Here is a 24,848-nt window from a genome sequence, read left to right as displayed (position 1 = left end):
CATTCGACTGTGTGGATCATAACAAATTATGGATAACATTGTGAAGAATGGGAATTCCAGAACACTTAATTGTGCTCATGAGGAACCTGTACATATAGCAAGAGGCAGTCATTCGAACAGAACAAAGGAACACTGCGAGGTTGAAAATCAGGAAAGGTATGCGTCATGGTTGTATCCTGTCACCATACTTATTCAATGTGCATGCTAAGCAAATAATCCGAGTAGCTGGACTACATGAAGAAGAATGGGGCATCAGGATTGGAGGAAGACTCATTAATAACCTGTGATATGCAGATGACACACCCTTGCTTGCTGAAAGTGAAGAGGGCTTGAAGCACTTACTGATGAAGATCAAAAAGACTACAGCTTTCCATATGGATTTACACCTCAACATAAAACAAAAATCCTCACAACTGGACCAATAAGCAACATCATGATAAATGAGAAAAGACGGAATTTGTCAAAGATTTCATTTTACTTGGATCCACAGCCAGTGCCCATAGAAGCAGCAGTCAAGAAATCAAATGATGTATTGCATTGGGCAAATCTGCTACAAAGGACCTGTTTAAAGTATTGAAAAACAAAGATATCACTTTGATGATTAAGGTGTGCCTGATCCAAGCCATGATATTTTCAATCGTCTCATTTGTATGTGAAACATGGACAATGAATAAGAAGGCGTCTTGGATTGAATTGTGTCCCCCCAAAATATCTGTCAACTTGGCTAGGTCATGATTCCCAGTATTGTATGACTGTCTACCATTTTATCATTTGATGTGATTTCCCTATGTGTTGTAAATGCTATCACTATGATGTAATAAGATGGATTAGCAGGAGTTATATTGATGAGGTCTACAAGATTAGATAGTGTCTTAAGCCAATCTCTTTTGAGATATAAAAGAGAGAAGCAAGCAGAGAGACACGGGAACCTTATACCATCAAGAAAACAGTGCCAGGAGCAGAGTGCATCCTTTGGACCTGAGGTTCCTGCACTGAGATGCTCCCAGACCAAGGGAAGACTGATGACAGGACCTTCCTCCAGAGCTGAGAGAGAAAGCCTTCTCCTGGAGCCGATGCCCTGAATTTGGACTTGTAGCCTACTAGACTGTGAGAGAATAAATTTCTCTTTGCTGAAGCTATCCACTTGTCGTATTTCTGTTATAGCAGCACTAGATGACTAAGACAGGAGGACTGAAGAAGAATTGATGCCTTTGAATTATGGTGTTGGTGAAGAATATTGAATATACCATAGACTGCCAGAAGAATAAACAAGTCTGTGCTGGAATAAGTACAGCTAAAATTCTCCTTGGAAGCGAGGATGGTGAGACTTTGTTTCACATACTTTGGACATGTTATCAGGAGGGACCAGTCCCTGAAGAAGGACATCATGCTTGGTAAGGTACTGGGTCATTGAAAAAGAGGAAGACCTATGACGAGTGGATTAACGCAGTGGCTACAACAAAGGGCTCAAACATAGCAATGATTGTGAGGATGGTGCAGGACTGGGCAGTGTTTCACTCTGTTTTACATAGGGTCACTATCAGTTGGAAGTGACTCGAGTGTACCTAACAACAACAATCGTAAAAACCTAGATTGCCTTGAAGAGACTGTTGGTAGAATTATGGACTTCAAAGGCAATTCTGATGAGGGTTCAGAAGGAAATGAGGAGAGCTATAGAGGAAGTCTATCATCTTACAGAATACATATGGTGCCAGCAACAGAATGTTGCTAGAAATGTGGATTTTGAATATGCTTCTGGTGAAGCTTTAAAAGAAAATGATGAACATGTGATTGGAGAATGGAAGAAGGGCAATGTTTTTCATACAGTGGTAAAGAACTTGTCTGAATTATGTTCAAATGTTTGGTGGAAGGTGGTACTTGTAAGTAATGAACTTGGATATCTGGCTGATGAAATTTCTAAGCAAGATCTTAAAGGGGCCACATGGTTTCTCCTTGTTGCTCTTAGTAAAATGTGAGAGGAAAGAGATGGACCTAAAAATGAACTGTGCAAAATGAAAACAGAACTTAAAGATTTGGAAAATTCCGTTGTACAAACTAGGGACACATGTCCTGGAATGTTCACCATGGATGTGGCTATACAACATTTTGTTAAAGAGATTAAGCCTGTGACTGATGGATCTAACCAACTACCACAGCAGAAAACCCATCAGGTTGGACTGAAGGGGACAGAGAAAGAACAAAAGGAAAAAACACTGTCTGCCTCTTGGATTTCTACAGGCATGAAACAGGCCAAAGAGCTACATCTACTGTCCTTCCAGAAAAGAAAAAGACCATCCCTGGGGCAGCTCAGAGATCAGCAGAACTGTTGGAAGGAGATTGGGAAGCACAGCCTTCTTGGTTTCAAAGGGTGGGGCTGTGGTCTATTGGATCTCAAAGGGTGAGGCCACGCCTCCTAAGTGTCAAAGAGTTGGATTTTCACCAACTCAGTTCCAGAGTGTGGAGCTATTGTTAAGGTGTGCTGAGGAAATGGGGCTGCCACCCAAACCTGAGGGGGCGGGGCTGCCATGCCTAAGGGGCAGAAGGACGAGGCCACTCAGATGGACTAGAAGAATGCGGCTGCCTAAAGCCAAGGGAGCCAAGTTGCCATCCCAGAAGGCCTGGAAGGTAGAGCTGAAGCCCAAGGCTGAGGGGCTTCCACACTGAACCTAGAGGGTGTGGCCAACACCCAGACTCTGGAGGGCAGGGCCATTGCCCAGATGGTCTCAGAGAAGAGAGGATTATTTTCAATCCTTGAGAGCTAATGTAATTTGTTTTGCTGGGTTTTGGACTTGCTTAGTGCCTGTTATCCCTTCTTTCCCTCCAATTTCTCCCATTTATAATTGAAATCTACCTTGTGCCTGTTCCACCACTGTACTTTGGAAACAGATAACTTGTATTCTAGATTCCACAGGTTCACAGATGAAGAGGAATTTTGCCCCAGGATGGAATATGCCTAAAGTCTCACCCATATTTGATAACTAAGACAAAATTAGTGGGGGTGGATCCCAGCTTGGGCCTGAGCCCCCATCACCCTGGGACTCAGGCACATCTGGATGGCTTATAAGGCCATCTATCTGGGGTCCATTACATGAGGAGCTGAGGAGTTTCCAGGAAAGAACTCATCCTAAGGGAAGAGACAGTTGTGTAGCACAAAACAAGAGCTGTCTTTAGGTAGTGGAAATTCTCCTCTTACTCAGTCCCATAGACTCGTACTTGTGGGTAAATGGACATGGTGCAGCAATAACAGAGTTGAAAAAGAAAACTATTACTGCGGGACAGAACATAAGACAGAATCCCCACATTTGGCAGTATTTAACAGGCAATTCCAGGAGTAATGGAAACCCTGGCAGTGTTGACAGGTGGCAGCTGAAGCTTTAAAAAAAAGCATAAGGGACTTTGTGATAGGCCTCAATGGACTTGAAAGCATTCATTCCCACAGGGAGTAGGAGCCAGGGAAAAAGAAAACCAAGTGGTTTGCAAGCATAATGAAAATATCTCCTGGCAACTCCACAAACTATTTGGGGAGGAAAATAAAATGCAGGCTAAAGGTTCAACAAGAGTATGGAAGTAAAGTGGAGAGAATGAAGACAGAGAAATACTGCTAGTGTGGCTAGGGAAAACTTGGGTTAAACTTAGCTATATACTGTGTTAATTTTACTAACTACCACCCATCTGTCAGTTTGCTGTATTGTAGTGGCTTGTGTGTTATGATGCTGGGACCTATAGCACTAGTATTTAAAATACCAGCAGGGTCATCCATGGTGGATAGGTTTCAGTGGAGCTTCCAGACTAAGACAGACTAGGAAGAAAACCGTGGTGATCTACTTCTAAAAATTAGCCAGTGAAAATCCTATGGATTGCAACAGAATATTGTCTGATATTGTGCTGGAAGAAGAGCCCCCTAGGTTGGAAGTCACTCAAAATACACGGTGGCTGCAACAATGGACTCGAGCATATGAAGATGGCGCAGGACTGGGCAATATTTCCCTCTGTTGTTCATGGGGTCACCATGAGTCAGAGTGGACTCCACCTCAGCTAACAACAACAACAAAAATTTTACTAGATATCTTACCAAATGGAGAAAAATGTTAAGATAGATGAATACTGCTGAAAGGGAGACAACCAAGTTTTGATCCTGCCTTTTTGTTCTAGATGTCAAAATGCAATGGAAATGTTGACATAGTAGCCATTTTTGACAGAATTATACTGATAATGATGAATTTTCATTGAAAGATTTTTTTTACCCCCTTAGTGGACCCTTCTTTAAATTAATTAACTTAATTCCTTGGACAATATTTTTTATATCACAATTAATTTTTCCCCACTTTCTCTTTTCATTTTTACTGAATTTTCTTTATTTAGGATTCTTTTCCAAGTAAAATTCTTATTGCATTTTTTCCCCACATAGATCCATATCCAATTTTATCAATGACAGTGTCTGCCACTGGAGATTTTTCCTGTGGTTTTAATTTTAAGTAAAGTTGGTTTTCTCAAGTTAAATTTTATAGATCCAAAGAATATCCAGGGTCGCTATGAGTCAGAATCGACGGCAACGGATTTGGTTTTTTTTTAAAGAATATCTGATTCTCCTATTAATTTTAATATATTTTCAACATGTACACTTTCAGTCGTTGTATTATTTTGTGTTGATTATTTCTACTGGGAATAATTATACATTGCAAATAAGACTAATAATTTAAATTTATTTCTTGGAGCAAAAGTTGTTGGTAGGATAAAGTGTAGTGACCATATTCTTGGTAGATTCCAAATGACAGGAAAGCTTGTCTTCCTGTGTGGATGAGGGCTCAGGCATGTGGGGTAGTTGCTGTTTCTTACTCTGGCTGAATTCCTAAGGTTGGGTTATTGAAATCTACATCGTGTCATTACAAAAATACTCAACAATGGAATAACAAATCAGGATGAGAAGATGGAAGAGCACCACACTTTGAGTCAGAAGACCTAGGGTTTATGTTGTAGCACTATCAGATATAATTCTGTTGTCCTTGAACAAGTCATTTTACCTCTTTGAGACTCAGTTTCCTCTGCTGTAAAATGGTGCCATCTGTCCTAGTTGCTAAAGAATTGTTGTGAGACTCATATTGTAATAATATGTGTAAGAGAGCTTTGTAAACAATAAAGTTTAAGCCCAGTGTAAAGTAATAGTAGTAATTATTGAGCATAGTTACAATCACGTTTTTGATCGAACTTAAAGTCTTTGGTCTTTGTATCAACTTGAATTTCACCTTCTCAGAGCAGCCTTACCTGACGACTCCTATTCTAAACTACATCATTCTACCTGCAGCCCCGTCATGATGTTTATCGCAGTGTCTAGTTACTTGTTTTCAACAAATTTGTCTGTCTTTTAAAATTTAAGCTCCGTAAGGGACAGGCCAGTGTCTTGTTCACCATCATATCCCCAGCATCTAGTCCAATGCCTGGCTTGTAGGAAACACTTAATAAATATTTTTTGAATGATAATGTGCATGTATGCATGAAAAAATGAATCTAGGAAAATAGAGGCAAATGAGTTATGTTTGGAAAAAGTGACTTAAGTTAGTGGAAATGCTAAATCCACATAATTTTGCTTAAAGACACATATATATGCACACGCACACAGAATCCACATCTCTATCACAGCAGCATTATTTTTAGGTAATTCTGGTGTGTTTAAATATGTTGATTACTTTTTCCCCCAAAAGGCAACTGGAAATTTAGGGTGAAATCAGAAGAAGCAAACAGTTCCTACTACTATTGAAACTACATGTGGCAGAACCTGAAAAATAGATGTAGTGGGCTTTAGAGCTTTTTCCCTGCCATCATTCTACAAAATGAGGAAGCTGAGACTCCAGAGCACAGAAGTGAGTTGGTGCCTGTCATACAGATAGTAACGGTACGGCCAGGTTACAGTCTCCTGGTAACAAGACCATCACTTAAGGGATTTGTAGATAGCTGAACACACATAGTTTTCTTCAATTGAGATTTACAGTCATTTCTTCTTTCAATAGCTCAATGCTGTTTATAATTGATAATAGCTTTTAAATAGAATTTTTATTAAACTTCCTTATTCTGCTGGGTTTGTCTTTTTAATACTTAATAAATATAAACTGATACCAGAATCTATTAGTCTTAAATCTCTCTTTATTACTTTCATTTGTTTTCCCCTTGCAGACAGCATATAAAAAGGAAATTTATTCTTGAAAGAAATGCTACCTCCTCATGTTTTTTACTTAAAATTTGACTCCTTCCTCCCTTGAAATGTACTCTGTACCAAGAAATGGACATTACATCACCTCCTGAGTGCAAAGATCTCTTATTTTATTACACTGTGATGAAATTATTAAAAATGCATAAAACATGCTTTTACATAATAAAATGTGATTTTCAGCACATTGGCTTCAATGGTTTCATTAAGGAGAAAAGTTATGAATATATAAATAATTTTTAAAAATGTAGACTTTATGGGACATAAAATGATATTTGTGAAGAGTGTGCTTCTTAGCTCTAGTAGATACATGAGACTAAATGGGCAGCTCCCGTCCGGAGGTGAGATGAGAAGGCAGAGAGGGTCAGGAGCTGGTTGAATGGACACGGGAAATCCGGGGTGGAAAGGAGGAGTGTGCTGTCACAGAATAGGGAGAGCAACTAGGGTCACATAACAATGTATGTATAAATTTTTGTATGAGAGACTAACTTGAATTATAAACTTTCATTTAAAGTAAAACAATAAAATAATAAATGAAAATGTAGACTTTCCCTGCATTTAATAAAGAAGAACACGGTCAATCAATCAAATTAAGCTAAAATGGAAGTCTAGTAAAAAAAAAAAAAAAAAAAAGTGATGTTCTGATCAAGAATAAAACCCTGACAATTTTTATTTAGTTATTACCATTTTATAAATAATTCAAATGTGCATGTGCTTTGAAATATTTTGAGTAAGTAGAAACAGCTATAGAATTTCAGAGGTAGAAAGGCCAGATTATCTAGCACCCCAAATGGGAAAGAGATGCCAAGTCTGATTGGTTGGTAGTCACTGCCGTGAGTACTGTGGTTAAAGAGATTCCGAGGTTACACCTGGGTACAGCACTGAGGAGGGCCATGACTGATTAGCCATCATCATTTGGGGAGGAGGACTGAGTGGGAGCACATGCGCCTCACAGCTGTTCTTCTGGATGTGGTTCAATCTTCTCTATGCCCATTTTTACAGAAACCCTGGTGGCATACTGGTTAAGAGTTTGGCTGCTAACCAAAAAGTCAGCAGTTCAAATCCACCAGGTGCTCCTTAGAAACCCTACGGGGCAGTTCTACTCTGGCCTATAGGGTCACTATGAGTTGGAATTGACTTGATGGCAGTGGGTTTGGTTTTTTTGGTTTTATGCCCATTTTTATTTTTGTAAACAAATGAACTGAATACTGAAGCCCAGAGAGGTGAAGGCCACACAATTAGATTTTAGCAGAGCCAGGACTAGAACCCTGGGCATCTGAATATTAGTCCAGTGCTCTTACTACTAAGAAGTCCCTGGGTGGCACAAATGGTTCATCCTTGGACTAGTAGCCAAAACGTTGGTAGTTCAAATCCACCCAGAGCCCCACCAGGGGGCCTGGTGATCTGCTTCCGAAAGGTCACAGCCTTGAAAACCCCATGGAGCAGTTCTAATCTCCACATGTGGTGCCGCCATGAGTCAGATTGATTTGATGGCAACTAACAACAACCACAACAGCTCTTTCTACTGTATAGCCAGGGCCTTTTTGACGTGCCATATTTTCTCGCCAACGCCGGAAAACAAAATTTGAAGAGTGATAACTCAGCATCATCAGACAGCTATCATGTATTAAAGCTGATTAGAAAGTGACAGAAAAGTTAGTGAGATACAATATATCGGAAAGGACTCGGGGGGAGCTGGAAAGCACGTGCCATACTGTGTCTGTGAGCCAAGTCCATTAGCATAGTTCTAGAGTAAATATATCTATACCCAAAACCAAAACCAAAACCAGTGCCTTTGAGTCGATTCCGACTCACAGTGACCCTATAGAACAGAGTAGAACTGCCCCATAGGGTTTTCAAAGAGCGGCTGGTGGATTCGAACTGCCAACCTTTTGGTTAGCAGCCTAGCTCTTGATCGCTGTGCCACCAGGGCTCCAAATATATCTATACCTTGTCTTAAATATAGCTTTTTAAACATTATCTTTTATAATTGCAAATGCCTACTTTTGGTTTATTTGTTTTTTCTGCTAAACAATGATCAAATTACTATGCTGAAATATACTCTGTATCAAGAAATGGAAGTTACATCACCTCCTGATTGCAGATGACCTATTTATGTATACCTCATTAGAAGTGGAAGCATTTATATAGCATTTCAAACTTAGAAATGGATAAAGTAGACACTCATTTTATAGATTTCAAGGTAAGGAGTCTAGGGAAGGATGGGTCCACATCAAGTGCTGGACAAGGCACCAGTTACCACAGCCTCGCTCGAGAGGACTTCATCATGTCTGCAACAGACGGCTGTGGAGGCTGATCTCTGGAAGCAGTGGGGACCAGGTCAGGACATTTAAATGTATAGGTAACAATCACAGTGGTTCGGGTCACACGGGGAAGACCAGCAGAAAGTGCCATGGGAGAGTGAAGGCATTCTAGGAACTTCTGAGTTCTCCAAGTGCTTTAAAGACCATCAGGAGCTCTGTCACTCAGCACTCCAGGGACGCGGTCACGCTATTAACCACTCTCACCAAAAGATTTCAACTCTGGTACCTGCAATATTTCTCAGGAGTAAAGTAATCTAAAAAAAAGTTAGCAGAAAAGTGCTATTTGGTGGCTGGAAATGTTCGTTATTGAGTAGGTATGTTCGGCAAAGCTTGCACTTTCAATAACAGGAAAACTAGTATAAGTAAAATAATTACCATTCCCCATCCTTCCCTCAGGAATATTAATGGATCTTAAGGGTACATTCTTCAGTTTTGGGAAAATCAAATCATAAGTAGCAAAAAAAAAAATGCAGGTTTTTTGTTTTTTGAGCACTTATAGCAGACGTTTTCAAACTATATGCATATGGAAGGCACCCTGGTGGTGCAGTGGTTGAAGAGCTCAGCTGCTAACCAAAAGGTCGGTGGTTTGAACCCACCAGCCACTCTGCGGGAGAGAGATGTGGTAGTCTGCCTGCGTTAAGATCAGCCTTGGAAACCCTATGGGGCAGTTCTACTCTGTCCTGTAGGGTCGCTATGAGTTGGAATTGAGTCGATGGCTGTGGGTTTCATTTGGTTTATGCATATGGAAAGCTTGTTAAAAGTGCAGATTCCTAGGCTCTGTTTCCAAAAATTCAGAAGCCCTAGGAAGGTCTGAGGAATTTGCTTTTTAAACAAGTGCTCCAGGTGATTCTCACAGAGATGATCTAGGGAATCCCACTTGGAGAAATACTGCCCTAACGTGTATTATTCCTTTTCACTTTACTTCAAGTCATAGCAAACTGTGCTTAAACAGGCATCTGATTGTTAGTTCTGAAAAGCAAGTGAGCTACCACACAGTTCAGCTAGCGATAAATGATCAAGCAGAGTGGGGAAAACTTAGCTTTCAAACACTTGTTACCCCAGTATTGGGGCGGATTCTCAGAATGGATGCTGAAATGTCTACCCAAGAAGCCTTAGAACCTATCCACCCCCATGCACTACTCTGTTTGGACACCAGTCCGTTTTTGGTCATCCTAGCTCTGAATGTTTTCCAGATTTTTACCTCTTTTGGTGAGAGTATAGAAATGTAATCTTCATAGATCATTCTGGCCTTTTCTTCAATCGCTTTTTTGTTCTGCTCTTTCTTTAGGTCTTCGCAGGCAAGCCAGAAAAGTAGGTTCTCTTCACTGTATTCTGTTCGGAGGAACTCTCTGAAAAGGTTTCTTCCTGCTGGAGTCTTCATCAACTTGTCAAAATTTTGAGACCAGGACAAGACTTCATCTGCAGTGGGGTTTTGACTGCAGAGACAGAATGAGGCCATTATCAAAGGCAATGCTGAATGCAAGACCAGGTGCTAGAATGCTATGCACTGCTGCCCTCTAGTGGTCAGTATTTTACCACACAAACCCATCGCTGGCAAGTCGATTCCGACTCAGAGCACACATCTGGCCTTAACTGGAGCTTCCACTTAAAATGATTTAAGTGATTCCAGAAAGCTCCCTGCCCTCCTTCCCATCAGAAGCCCCTGCCTGAATCCTCCTGCCTCTCACCTGCCACTGCCACCATTATAATTGCCAACTTTGAAGTTACGGGATTGCCCCTGCGAGAATTACAAATACTTGAGGGATCTGTAGCATACTAACCTTTTATCCGTCATTTGCATCAAGTGTTAATTTATTTCTTTTCAAGCAATAATTAGGTGGCCCTGCTAAAGTAAAGTTTCTCCGTGATAATGTAAACTAAACAAGGTCCACCTAAACCAAAAAACCCAAACCCGTTGCCGTTGAGTCGATTCCGACTCACAGCGATCATACAGGGCAGAGTAGAACTGTCCCATAGGATTTCCAAGGAGTGGCTGGTGGATTCGAGCTGCCGACCTTTTGGTTAGCAGCCGAGCTCTTAGCCACTGCGCCACCAGAGCTCCAAATAAGGTCCACTGGGTAGTGTTCAATTGAAAACAAGCTGTGGCTGTTGGCAAGTTACATAACCCCTCTGTTTCCTAAATAATTTTTAGTCAATAAGATGTTTTTCCGGCCATTAAAAACTATGATTTCACATGGGTAGGGCTACTAAAATCAGGACACTACAAACATAGGTATCAAACAACATCTAATCCACAGGACACTGAATATTTACTGATCTTCTTGAGGTTGACTTTCAGTCTTTTTAATGATATTGGCATTTAACTTCTCAACATGAATCAATGAAAGTAAATTAAAAATTCTTAAAACGCAAGTCAAGGATCATTTCTGAGTATACCTTTCTATGCTGTTTTGACTTGGAAAAATATCATAGTAAGACTTGCGAAAGCTGTAAAGCAGAAACCTGTCAGAGAAGGAACACTCAAATATTTTCCACCGAAACAAGTGATAGAAAAGTTTTCCGCCCTGTCAGAGGTGGAAAACTTGTGAGACCCAGAAAAACAAAGAGGGTTCTGGCTCTCACAGGCTTCACTGCGTATCTCACAAGTAAAATTATAATAAATAAAAGTCAAAAAGGATGGAGAAAAAAACACAAATTGAATATATCTAAATAAATAAACCTACTATAGTTGAAATAAGTAACATGAACACATTGAAGGGGGATGTTACCCCTCTGACCTATTTTTCCTCAAGCTAAGGAAGAAGAGAACGAGAACTGTAAACAGGTATTTAACTCTAGTTAGTAAGTTTGTTTAGAATAATGATATGGATTCAACATTTTGAAACTACTTAATGTGTATTCTAGGCTTGAGCAATTAGTAAATGTATTGTGGATTATGACAGCCAGGTTTCTCACTGTTCGAAGAGAGACCTACCAATATGGAAAAGGTGAGACAACCACGAACCCCGTGGTTTGGACTGCAATTGAGGTATCAGTATGAACGCAGGTTTTTAATAGTGATGGGTTGATGGCTACAGAAATAGATGTCTGTGTTTGTATTTCCTATCTCTGCACATTGAGAGGGCCTAGAAGCAATGAACCCACAGTAGCAATGAGTATACTAGCCCACAGATCTTGGTTTCTAAATACTATTCTCCACTAAAAGGAACCAACTATTCTTGAAGAAATGAATGATTACAGGGCTGCGCTTTGGAAAGTACAAGATGATTCTAGAATATCTTCTTGTGCCAGAAAGCAAGGACATGCTCAAGGAATGACAAGGCATGTGAAAATGGCTCCCATTGGCCAAACTGGGGACAATTTGAGAATGAAAAAGTAATGATAACGGATTATAATCCATAGAAGAATCACAGACGAATCCATGAGCCCATACTATTAAATTTTTCTTTAAATAACTAACTGGGGGATAGAGGAAAACTCTTTGTTAGGCTAGAATGTTAATAGATGCAGAAAGGATGATGGAATTAGAAAAATCACTATTAGCCACTGCCTTTGTAATAACTGTTTCAAGCAGGATGCTGAAACTAGAGGCTGAAAGTATGATGAGGAGCAGGACATTTGCATAGTTTCAGCATATCTCTGTACAGGATGCTTAGAAATTATAAACGGGAAATCAGAAATTTTACAATGGAGAAACCAAGTAATCAAAGTTACCAGGATGTGCCTGCTTATGTGAGTCACTACAATCACAAAATAAGATCTGCCAGATTGAGTCTGCATTCATTTCACAAGACTCATTTCATTTTTAGGGGTATTAAGAAGCAACAGATGATACTTAAGCGCTCAGCTGATGTAAATAGCATGCAAATAGCATATTAGTAGCATATAAATAGCATAATGTGGATCTCACACTTACCATTCCTCTATGACCTGGATACTCTCCATTTTTGTGGTATGTGCTGGTCTTCCTGCAGTATCTCCTCTTTCTTCATTTCTTACGGTGAGGCTGTAATATAGTATAATACTTTATTATGTCTAGAGAAAGTTAAATTTTTTTTTCAAAGAAAATAATAAATTTTGCAGGAGAAATATTTTGCAGAAGAATTTGATTTTAAAATCAGTGAAAATATTTGGAGTACAAAAAGAGCAATATGATTTTTAAATACTGGGTAAGCCCATGTCAGCTAAAGGAAAGAGAACAATTATTTAATAATTCAAATCTCAAAAAATGAAGGATATCATTATCCATTCTGACTCCATTCTTACATAATTTTAATTAGTAAAAATTGCTGATACTTACATGATTATGTGCTTTAATATTTGATATGTATCATTATGTTACTCTTTAAATGGAAGTCATTCTGACTTTTGATTAGTTCTATTCATAGTTTATTTTCCATTTATTTTTCTCACTATTGATAGCTAAGAAGATAAAATGTATCAGAATCAAATGCAGAGTTGCTAGATTTACATCATCCTTCCCTGCAAACTAGGTTTTCTGCCATCTTTACCATCATTCCTCCATCCACTTACCGTCAAACTACTGGGTTTATATTTGACATGCCCTTTCACCCCATTCAATCAATCCCCAAGTTTTCTATATTCTTATTTGACAAGTTCTTGAGAAGAACAGGCCAGGAACTCTGAGGGTTTGAAGACCAGAGCATTGGATGGGAGGAGCCTGGGGGGAACTCTTTGGAACAGAGGTTTGGAAATTCTACAGGATTAGTGGAGGTAGGGTAAACTCATGGGCTTTAGTAACCCAGAACAAGAATAAGAATTGCCAGATTCGAATAAACTGTAGCTGACCAGTTCCTTAAGGTGGAACGATCAAGCTTCTAGGTGTAGGCTGAAAATAATGGGAGAGGTTACGAGGAAATACTAAGAAGCAGGGTGGTGAAGATGGCTCAATGGACTGAGTTAACAAACTGATACCTCTGTCTAGGAGCTTCAGGAGAGTCTGTTAGGGAGCAAAGAGAAGTTCAGATAACATCTCTTTCATTTGTTCTTTGTCCAATCATTCACTTATTTATTCAATAAGAGGCAATGGAAACTATCATTTTCTAGTGCCTGCTAAGTGCCCGGCACTATTAAGTGCCAGGCATTTTTCTTTACCTTCAATTTTATTACCCTCATTTTATAGGTAAGCAAAGTGAGGTACAGGGCTTCCTGGTATGCTGGCCCAAAGTTTAACACCAAATATGCAGTATGGTTGAAGTTTGCATCCAATTCTGTCAGACAACCCTATTTTTATTGAGTGCCTACTCTGAACCAAGCACTCTGATAGGCACTGAGGAAATAAACTTTTTATGTGAATGCAGAAAAGGGTCACTGACATGGTTGTGTTAGAGAGAAGGAGCTTAGGGGGGAAGGCTTCCAATAAGTAGTTATTCTTAATCTGGAAAGTTTGGTAAGAGAAGACTAGACAATGTCTCATTAACTCTTTCTTACATTCTGAGGTGGAAGGGTGAGGATGGAGAGAATACAGAAAAGAGTTTAAGGAAGAGGGGGCCTGAAGAACACACCAACATACAACTGAAAGTGGTACAAGTGAAAAATTTACTTGAGAAAGTGGACTAACTGGAGAAAAGAGAACCAAACAAGAATCGGAAAGGATTGTTTAATCAGAAAAAGGACACATCTAAGAAAACCATAATTTAATAGTGAAATAAACTGAGTTCCCCTCTAAGCATTTCTAGGGATAGTGACAGGTTTCTTGGTGCATATCCATGGAGATTAAAGGATAAACTGCTCACAAAAGTGGTATAACCCAAAGAATTCTGGGAAATAGAAACTATAGCTAATCATTACCCAAATACCCAGCAAACTAGCTAGTGCTTGGCTCATGCCCTACAAGGGAGGGAGGCAGCCATTCCAAGTGATTGCCTTCAGTGTAGTAGTGATGGTAGAGTTGTTGTTGTTAGGTGCTGTCAAGTTGGTTCTGACTCATAGCAATCCTATGTACAACAGAACGAAACACTGCCCGGTCCTGAGCCATCCTCACAATCGTTATGCTTGAGCCCATTGTTGCAGCCACTGTGTCAGTTCATCTCATTGAAGGTCTTCCTCTTTTTTGCTAACCCTCTACTTTACCAAGCATGATGTTCTCCTCCAGGGACTGTCCCTCCTGATAACATGTACAAAGTGTGTGAGACATAGTCTCACTATCTTTGCTTCTAAGAAGCATTCTGGTCGTACTTCTTCCAAGATGGATTTGTTCGTTCTTCTTGCAGTCCATTGTATATTCAATGTTCTTCTCTAACACTACAATTCAAAGGCATCAGTTCTTCTTTGGTCTTCCGTATTCATTGTCCAGCTTTTGCATGCATATGAGGTGACTGAAAACACCATGGCCTGGGTCAGGAGCACCTTAGTCTTCAAGGTGACATCTTTGCTTTTCAACACTTTGTAAAGAGATATTTTACAGCAGATTTGCCCAATGTAATGCATCTTTTGATTTCTTGACTGCTGCTTCCGTGGGTGTTGATTGTGGATCCAAGTAAAATGAAATCCTTGACAACTTCAATCTTTTCTCCGTTTATCATGATGTTGCTTATCGGTCCAGTTGTGAGGATTTTTGTTTTCTTTATGTTGAGGTGTAATCCATACTGAAGGCTGTGGTCTTTGATCTTCATCAGTAAGTGCTTCAAGTCCCCTTCACTTTCAGCAAGCAAGGTTGTGTTATTGCATAACACAGGTTGTTAATGAGTCTTCCTCCAATCTTGATACCTCGTTCTTCTTCATAGAGTCCAGCTTCTCGGATTATTTGCTCAGCATATAGGTTGAATAGGTATGGTGAAAGGATACAACCCAGACACACACCTTTCCTGACTTTAAACCATGCAGTATCCCCTTGTTCTGTTTGAACAACTGCCTCTTGATCCATGTACAGGTTCCTCATGAGCACAATTAAGTGTTCTGGAATTCCTATTCTTTGCAATGTTATCTATAATTTGCTATGATCCACACAGTTGAATGTCCTTGCATAGTCAGTAAAAAACAGGTAAACATCTTTCTGGTATTCTCTGTTTTTAGCCAGGATCCATCTGACATCAGCAATGATATCCTTGGTTCCATGTACTCTTCTGAATCTGGCTTGAATTTCTGGCAGTTCCCTGTCGATATACTGCTGCAGCCGCTTTTGAATGACCTTCAGCAAACTTTTACTTGCGTGTGGTATTAATGATATTGTTCGAGAATTTCTGCATTCGGTTGGATCACTTTTCTTGATGGTAGAGAGTGAGGGGGATTCATGGAGAGCAGCAAAACTTTTTAGGTCTCTGCATGTGGGTTCTGTGATTGTGTTTATAGCAGGGAATGAACCGGTTTGATCCCCTGCTTAGAATTTGCACTTCCACTCCAGATGTACTGAATCAATATAGCATAAGAATGTACACATAAGAATCACCTAGGTATCTTTGTTAAAATGTAGGTGTATACATAAGAATCACCTGGGGATCTCGTTAAAATGTCAATTCTGATTCAGTATATCTGGGGTGGAAATGCAAATTCTCAGCAGGGGTTGAACTGGAAAGAACTGATTCGAAGCCCTGGTTTGCAGCTTGAGGTAGCCTAGGAAACCTGGTGGTGAAATGATTAAGTGCATGGCTGGTAACCAAAACGTGAGTGGTTTGAACCCACCAGAGGCTCCATGGGAGAAAAGACCTGGCATTCTGCTCCTGTAAAGATTACAGCCTGGAAACCCTATGGGGCAGTTTTACTCTGTCCTAATGTGTTGATACGAATCACAATCGACTCAACAGCACACAACAATAGGAAATCTCAGCCTTCTATGTTGCTATACACTCAGGTCATATATGTGTTTTAGAGGTGATCTGTTAATTTCTCAAAGTATCTGCGTAAGAATGCTTCTCTGAAATTTGATGTATTTCCAGTAATAGAAAAGTGGGGAAACCACTATTGACAATATTCTGTAAAATTTCCTAGGAAAAATTGATGCCAAATGTATAAAATATGCATTTTTTTGAAATTCTTGAAGATTTTATTTAAGTAGGAAGTTAATACTTATACTGCCAAGCTCTGCCAAGCTTGTATGTGACACACATATGCTCTATCAAGCTTGTATGTGATACATACACACACACATCAAAGCACTAGAAAAAGACTTGAAAAAAAGTTCTTTCCCCGATTAAATAATAAACTCCTTAAGAGGTCTTATGTTATATTTCCACACAGTGTCCCACAGAGTACACCACACAAAATACCGGTATACCTCATTTTATGCAGTATCTCTGAAAAATTTGTTCTCCATTGTGCCTTCACTGTAGAAGCAACAAATCTGGAATCCACATGCATGATTCACAAGTTTCTGAGCATGAATCTTGGCTCTTATATCAATTTCTGTAATATTTACAAACATCCCAAATGCTACCATATTAAAGTGATCATTATGAAATATTGGGTTATGTTTACATCTTTCATTTCTACAGATGGTAAAATATGGACACCCCTTTTACTACAACTACTTATACTAGACATTCAGTAAGTGCTTAACTGTTCACAGTTTGTTCCATTTCTTGATCTACTGTTGGACACAGCCTTGTTCTGTAGAAAGAAAGTAAGCTTTAGCAATTGGCAAGTGCCCTTTTAACCAATCGTCCTTTGGTTCTGTTCTTAAAAAATTGGTTTCCGGGTTTCCATTATGGTTTCAATGATCAATAACCACTGATAGTGTCATTGTAAGAAGAAGAGAAATGAAGGAAAAAGACGAGGAGGGCTGAGACTAGATTGTCATCTTGTCTTGGGAATGACTGATGTCTGCTGCAGTTACACTTGGTCTTGTTCTAAGAACATTGGTTTTTGTTTGTTTTTGTCCTCAAGGTAATAAACCATTGAAAATATTTTCTCTAGATCAACATATACATGTTATATGTGATTGAGAAAAGCTCTAAAAGGAAAACACCAAACCTACCAGACATGAGAGATTGCATGGAGACGTGGGCTTTTTACTTTTACCTTGTTTGTAACATTTTCAACTAATATTTCTACTTTTTCAACAACTACAGCCAGATAGAGAACAGAATCCACGTACAATGCTCACTGCAGGAGTTCTGATCAAAGCTTAAAATATTTTATGGAAGAAAATACCAATAACCTAGGCTGAGTATAATAAAATAAACATTTAAAAATCTCATTAGAGATTTTTCTAGAATGGTGATGCTGGGAAGAGAAGTACACTTGGTACATGTTAGAGAATAAGGAAATATACCCTCTTTGTGTGGGGTGGATTTTTTATTTGTTTACGGGGGGGGTTGGGTAATGGGGTGGGGAGACCATTGTTTGTTGCCAACTATAGAGTTTACCAGGGAGCCCTGGTGGTGCAGTGGTTAAACGCTTGGCTGCTAACTGAAAGGTTGGCAGTTCAAATCCACCAGCTGAACCATGGTAGATGTGACAGTTTGCTTCCGTAAAGATTTACAGCCTTGGAAACTTTATGGGCAGTTCTGCTCTATTCTATAGGGTCACTATGAGTTGGAATTGACTCAATGGCAATGGTTTGTTTAGTTTTATAGTTTACCTAATGACTTATCATGGGTATGTGCGAGGCCTGTTTTGGAAAATAACCTACTTTTGTAAGAAAAACAACTGGTTCTTAGGGAGAACCCTTGAAACCATTGTAAATAAGATGAAAACTTTCTAGGAGCAATAGTAACTCTGGGATAGAGGCTGATCACAAAACTACAAAATTTACATAAAACACAACTTAGAAATCAGTAAGATGCTTCAATTTAATCCACTATGACATCCAGGCTCCAAGAAAGAACCACTGCCATTGGTAAAGACATACCATTCAATATTTTAATATTCTCACACTGTGATGTCAACCTTTTCTTTTTATTCAACAGCTTCTACCTCAAATTTCCCAGTGCAAAAATGAAACCAACATCCTTTAGTTCTGAAAAAAAATTAGTAGGTTATTCTTCAAATGCTTCATTATCGTCATTCAAATATCATAGTAAAATACTACAGCTTTATCCAGGAGTCAACGACAATTTACAAACATGTATTGAACACTTGGTTTATACAACGTTGCCTGGGTTGGAAATGCAAGATGAATAAGACAAAGGCTCTGCTGTTGACAGGCTCAGACAGGTAAATCAACATCACATGGCATTGTGATAAGAATTAAAATAGATGTATGCATATGGTGTGTTTTAGATGCAGGTACAATGTCTATAGTTTTGCTCAAGAGAATCGAGAAAGGCTTTACAGAGGAGGTAATGATTAAACCAGGCTGAAAAATGAGCAGGTGTTTGCCAGGCGGAGACCTGGACAGAGGGAATTCCAAGCAGAGGGGAAAAAAAAAATGTGTTGAAGCCGGAAGTTGTAAAAAGGCGTGACATAAATGTGGCACAGAATGGACAGATCAGATGTTTTAGGTAGGAGCAGGAGATTAGAATAGGCAGTGTGGTGTGTGTTATGTTACGGGCCAAGAAAACCATCAGGCGGACTCCAAATCCAGAATATACCTCCTTGAAGATGATTTTGGCGATTGATTTGGCCTTTCCATGCATTAGTTTGCCATGCAGAATGGGGATATAATGGGAGTGACCTATTTCACAAGAATACAGCAAAGAATAAAACTTGCGACAGAAAGGCACATTCTTACAAATGCTTACTTAAATGTAAGGGCAGATTGGTTGCATATTAGTTGACAATTCCAAGGTTACCAAAAGCTTTGTATTTCATTTTGAGGAAACAGAGTCCTCCATTTTCCCATTATTATAAAACACTTCCTCCTAAATTACCTGACTACTTCTTCCTCACAACAGTCCTGTAAGGTTAGCAGGGGATTTGTTATTAGTCATTCCCATTTGATTTATGAGGAAACAATCACCAACGCTGACTTACACCACTCCTGCAACTAAGACATATCGGGGCTAGGACTGGGACTCATGTCTTGGCCTTCTTGTCTCGTGTTTGTTTTGGCCATGCAGTGCTACCTCTCTGTAGAAAAGAGTTCATTGTGGTATTTTACCTTGTTATTATTTACAAAACTTGATTGGAATAGGTAGACCTCCCATCACAAACAAATGCATGGAGTAGAAATGCCCCCTCTGTAGGCATTACCCCACTGCTATGGATAGTAGCTGTTGTCAGCCGACCGAGTATACAATAGATATTGGTGAGGAGTAACTTCTTCTTAGTTCCCTGGAAGTTGACATTATCAGAAAGGAGTTGTTACAGAGGTTTTGAAAGCAAAGCCCGAAGGAGGAAGAGAAGAGGTCATGCAGTTCATGACCCGGAGCAAGGTGTGGTGACTGGGAAGGGCCTACCTGGGAAGTACACCTTCCTCCCATCAGCAAAGATAACCTGGGGAGAAGAGATGAGGAAACGAGGAGAGAATACAACATGCGTTGCTTAGAAATGAGGACAAAGAGGCACCAGAAGGTGGGGCAGTAACCATGTAGCAACCAAAATTAAATACACATATAACTCAGTTACGATCCAATCTACGGCTTGAATCTCATCTCTCTCATTTCTACATTTTTATAATACAGTTTGTTTTTGGGTGGGGATGGGAATGGTGGCTAGAAATGTGTATCCAGAAATGCCTAAAAAACAACAACAAACACTGCTCCCTTATAAAGACTCCCCCTACATTTTATAATCACGTATAATATGTCATGGAGTCCCTGGATGGGCCACACGGGTAAGTCCTCGGCTGTTCATCCAAAGGTTGGAGGTTTGAATTCATCCAGAGGCTCCTTGGAAGAAAGGCTTGGTGACCTAGTTCCAAAAGAGCACATCCATTGAAAACCCTACGGAGCATAGTTCTACTCTGACACACAGGGGGACGCCGTGAGTCAGAATCAGCTCGACAGCAACTTTTTTAAAAAATCATATGTCGTAAAACAAGTGTTTCATTTGGCTTAAGCTTTTATTTCCGCAAGCTATTAAATATCTATCCACTAGATGGCTGTGTTACCTTTTTAAAAATATAATCTTTTAATCAAAGCAGAATAAAAGAAAACTGAAAAAGCTTTGGGGATTAATTACCTTTATTTGGAAAAAACAATAAACAGTCCTACATGTATGGAGTTTTGATAATTATAGCTTTCTAAGGAATTTGAAGAATCATTCAGTTTTCCTGTGAATGTAATAATCAGACTTGAAGAGGATAAATTTAATCTTGGGAGGTGTACATAATTGCATCCATTTATCCTTCTGATATTTAGAAAATGTTCTGACTATTCCCTGGCTCAAAGTCATTTGATTTAGGAATATTTTGGTCTTAAAAAAAGGCAGGCATAATCCTATTAACATTGCAATTATTCTTTTCAATAATAAGTAGTTTTGTACTCTAATATGTCTTGCTGGGATAATGTGGAATTTTGGTAATACAATCCTAGAAAAAATTAACTAGAAAAGGGTTTTAACTATAAAATAAACAGGAAGTTATTTTTATTTAAAAAAATGTTTTACAAGAGCCATTGTGATAGTGGTTTTTCCAAATTATTTCAGTTGCAGTTTGGTTTGTATGTTCTCATCAATTTCTTGTTCTGACACATGAAGACTGAAGATAAAGCTTCTCACTTTGATACCTTCTCTTTGCTATCAATTTCTCTCTATATATGCTTCTGTTTAAAAAGATGGATTTCAAAAATTTCCTGTTTTTATTTGTACTAAATTTTTATTTCAAACTCTAAGGCATGAATTTTAGGTTCATCAACACCTTAATTCGATTTAGAATGTCAAATGCATTTAATAAGTAACTACACGGTTAAAATCTGGATCCAGTCTTTAAGCTTACATTTCATTAAGCAAACTAAGCTTCTTATTTGGCATAAACAGTTTTTTCCCCCTTAAAGAGAATTACAGTAGTGAATATTTACATGAACTTTATCTACATAATACATGCTAATCCTCAGAATCCTCTACTTCAGTTCTCAGGTTTATTGAAATCCTATTTTAAGCTCTTCCTTGAACCACTGTCATTTTCTCTGTAAGTCATAATTAAGCAAGTGGATGCTTTTGTGGAAAAGAAATATCTTGGATGTGAAAAGGCAAACCTGTATTTAGTTAGTGGACACTATTATTAAAATGGCATGTAACCATCAGAGTCTTTAAATGCATCAATTAAGTTGGAGCTCAAGTTTCTGGTTTTGGTTAATTTGTGTCCCTATCATAAAAAAGCAGAATGAGAAGATTAGAATTCTAGCAGTTGGTAGTCAGAAATATATCTGAGAGCTGGCGGTTCATTTATCCATACATCAATCCATCCACCCACCTATCTATCCGTCCACCCACCTGTCTGCCCATCCGTCCGTCCATCCCCAGTATTTTTCAGATACTTTGTATATGGATGTGACTGAAGTCAATAATCCTGATCTACAGGGAGAACTAACCCCTGTATATACTGATCCTACAACTCTCTGGGAATCCTATGACTATGTGGTACATGCTTCAGGAGTTCTCTGGTTTATGCCTGTGCTGGCTGATGTGGGAGTGGGAGAGAAAGGGCACAGTGATACAGAATGCAGACAGGTACTGTAGGTTAACTGACAACATGGAAATGGAATATTGCCGAGCAGACAGTGGTCGTAAAGAGCCCTGGTGGCACAAAGGTTAAGTGCTTGGCTGCTAACCGAAAGGCCCACAGTTTGAACCTATCTAACACCCACCACCACCACCACAGTTGTCGAATCCTACAAAGTCTGGAAAATTCCATTCGAGACTTGCAAGGGGGTCAGATATAATGCTTATCAGTAAAGGATTATTCAGGGGATCCCTAGCATGCACTGAACACAGTGATTAAGTGATTCATATATTTTATTAACCATATTTTACTGATGAAGAAACTGAGGCTTAGAAAGACTGTTACTCACTAAAGGTTTCATTTATATGTTATAAAATTGGGACACCCAGGCTGTCTAATTCCAGTGCCATTGTTCTTTCCCTATCCCACGCTGCCTCTTGAAATTGGGCTTTATATGAGGGAGATGTGTTATTAGAATTTGTGTGTAATCTTAAATTTGGTAAGACTAGATCTGTTTAGAATGAAGCACAGAGAGATGTTATTCCACTATTAGTTATGCAATTGGTCAACTACAATGGTTCTGTATTTTTAAATAGTTTATGCTGGGTAGTGCAAATGGTTAAGTGCTCAACGACTAGCTGAGAGGTTGACAGTTGGAACCCACCCAAAGGTGCCTTGGAAGACAGGCCTGGCAATCTGCTTCTAAAAAGTCACAGCCTTGAAAACTCTATGGAGCTGTTCTATTCTGCACACATGGGACTGCCATGACTCAGGATTGACTCATTCAGCAACTAATGAACAATAATGCTGCTTTAAACAAAAGTCGCAAAGCCAGAACTATCTTTCTGCCTAGGAACTGATACTCCCACACATGAGATGTATATTAATATGTAGTATATTGAAATCGGAAACAAAGATACGAATTTTATAGCATTTGAAATTATAATATTTATAACATACATAATTAAGCAGAATTATCATGCAATCAATTTCATATTCACAAAAAATATGTTTTATTGTTTTCTCTCACAAAGAGAGGACAAGTAATTCTTGAATGCTGCCCCAAGATGGTAGATAGCTTGTAATAGGTCTACCACACCTAGACCCGGAGAGAAAATAGGCCAGGCCCAAAGGAAATAATGAAGAACGTTAATAAGAGGGACAAAAACGAAGAGTTAACCACCAAAGGATGTTGCTTTCTGTATGTATACCTGTTCACATCATGCTTGGTAGAGGGTAAGCGAAAAAGAGGAAGTCCCTCAACGAGAGGGATTCACAACAATGGCTGCAACAATGGGCTCAAGCATAACAGCGATTGTGAGAATGGTGCAGGACCCAGCAGTGTCTCGTTTTATTGTACGTAGCATCGCTATTTGTTGGAATTGACTCGATGGCACCTAACAACAACAGCAAGGCAATACTGAATAAGGGTGAAGTCAGCACAACTTACCAAAGTAAAAGATGACACTAAGAAGTACTTGAGAATAAGGGACAATTTTGGTAAAAGCCACAACATATACAATTTTGCAACAACTGTAATAACAACCAAAAAATACGTATGTGGTTGTTGTTGTTAGGTGGTTACATAGGTAGACATGTACACTTATATATGCATAGGTAAGCACGTATGAATATACAGGTATGCATGTATAGGTGTTTCTGTAGGCAAATGTACATACGTGTTTGTGTGTGCTGCATATGCATTCATCCATAAAATAAAGCACATAGGGGCACAGTTATGGATACTTCCTAGATATAACCTCATGGGATTGGGTTACTGGGTTTGAGGACTTAGGACCATTGTCTCAGAGAGCAACTTGGTCAATTGACATAACATAGCTCATAAAGATAATGTTTATATCCTAGTTTGGTAAGTAGCGTCTGGGGTCTTAAAAGTGGCCACTTAAGATACAACTATTGGTCTCTACGTGTCTGGAGCAAAAGAGAAAGAAGGAAACCAAAGACTCAGAGAAGAAACTAGTCTATAGGACTAATAGTCTACCATATTTTTACGAAAATAATACACTCCTATATGTTTGTTTGCCGACGGTGCCCTCCTTCCATGAGGTATTTTTGTAAGCACCACTATGCCAATTTTTTTTGTACATGTTGCTGTAAAAAAATTAGCATAATATGCTTAACGAAAATACCTCGCAGGGGGAGGGTATGATTGGCAAACAAATGTAGAAGGTGTGCGTTATTTGTGTAAAAATATGGTACGTGAACCTATGGCCTCACCTACCTTAAGACCAGAAGAACTAGATGGTGCTTAGCTACTACTACCGACCATTCCAACCAGGGACACAACAGATGATCCTGGAAAGAATGGGAGAAAAATGTAGAACAAAATTCAAATTCCTAAAATAGGCCAGACTTACTAGACTGGTAGAAACTAGAGGAACCCTCAAGACTATCACCCTGGGATACCCTTTAAACTTGGAACTCAAACCACTCCTGGTGGTCACCTATCAGGCAAAAGACAGAGGGTCATAAAATAAATATCACGTGTGAGTGCTGTGGTCCTCTAAACAATCATCTAAATGAGACTTAACGGTCAACATTTACCCTAGACCAAAGATGAGAAGGTAAGGGGTGACAAGGAAGCTAGATTAATGGAAACAGAACAACCAGAATGGATATAATGAGAATGTTGACACACTGTGGAAAGTGTAACCAATGTCACTGAATAATACGTATAGATATTATTAAAGAGAACCTAATTTGCTATGTAAATTTTCTCCAAAAACACAATAAAATTTTTTCTTTTTTTTTAAATTGTACTTCAGGTGAAGGTTTACAGAACAAATAGTTTCTCATTAAACAGTAGTACACATATCATTTTATGACATTGGTTAACAAC

At 39.1% G+C, this 24,848-nt stretch overlaps 1 protein-coding gene across 1 annotated transcript in view; it reads right to left on the bottom strand.

Annotated features, from left to right (window-relative positions):
* RGS17 (regulator of G protein signaling 17) overlaps window positions 1–24,848 on the bottom strand; it is a 41,359-nt gene that overhangs the window by 4,734 nt on the left and 11,777 nt on the right. Inside the window, exons 2-3 of the mRNA XM_004368816.3 lie at window positions 12,404–12,493; window positions 9,728–9,962 (exon numbers count right to left, since the gene is read on the bottom strand). Of these exons, the coding sequence (XP_004368873.1) occupies window positions 9,728–9,962; window positions 12,404–12,493 (325 nt within the window). The remainder of the gene's footprint in view (window positions 1–9,727; window positions 9,963–12,403; window positions 12,494–24,848) is intronic.

This window comes from Trichechus manatus, unplaced genomic scaffold (genome assembly GCF_000243295.1).
Source record: "Trichechus manatus latirostris isolate Lorelei unplaced genomic scaffold, TriManLat1.0 scaffold00002, whole genome shotgun sequence".
Taxonomy (NCBI): domain Eukaryota; kingdom Metazoa; phylum Chordata; class Mammalia; order Sirenia; family Trichechidae; genus Trichechus; species Trichechus manatus.
The sequence above is the reverse complement of the archived record's forward strand: the minus strand, read 5'-3'. Positions and strand labels throughout refer to the sequence as shown.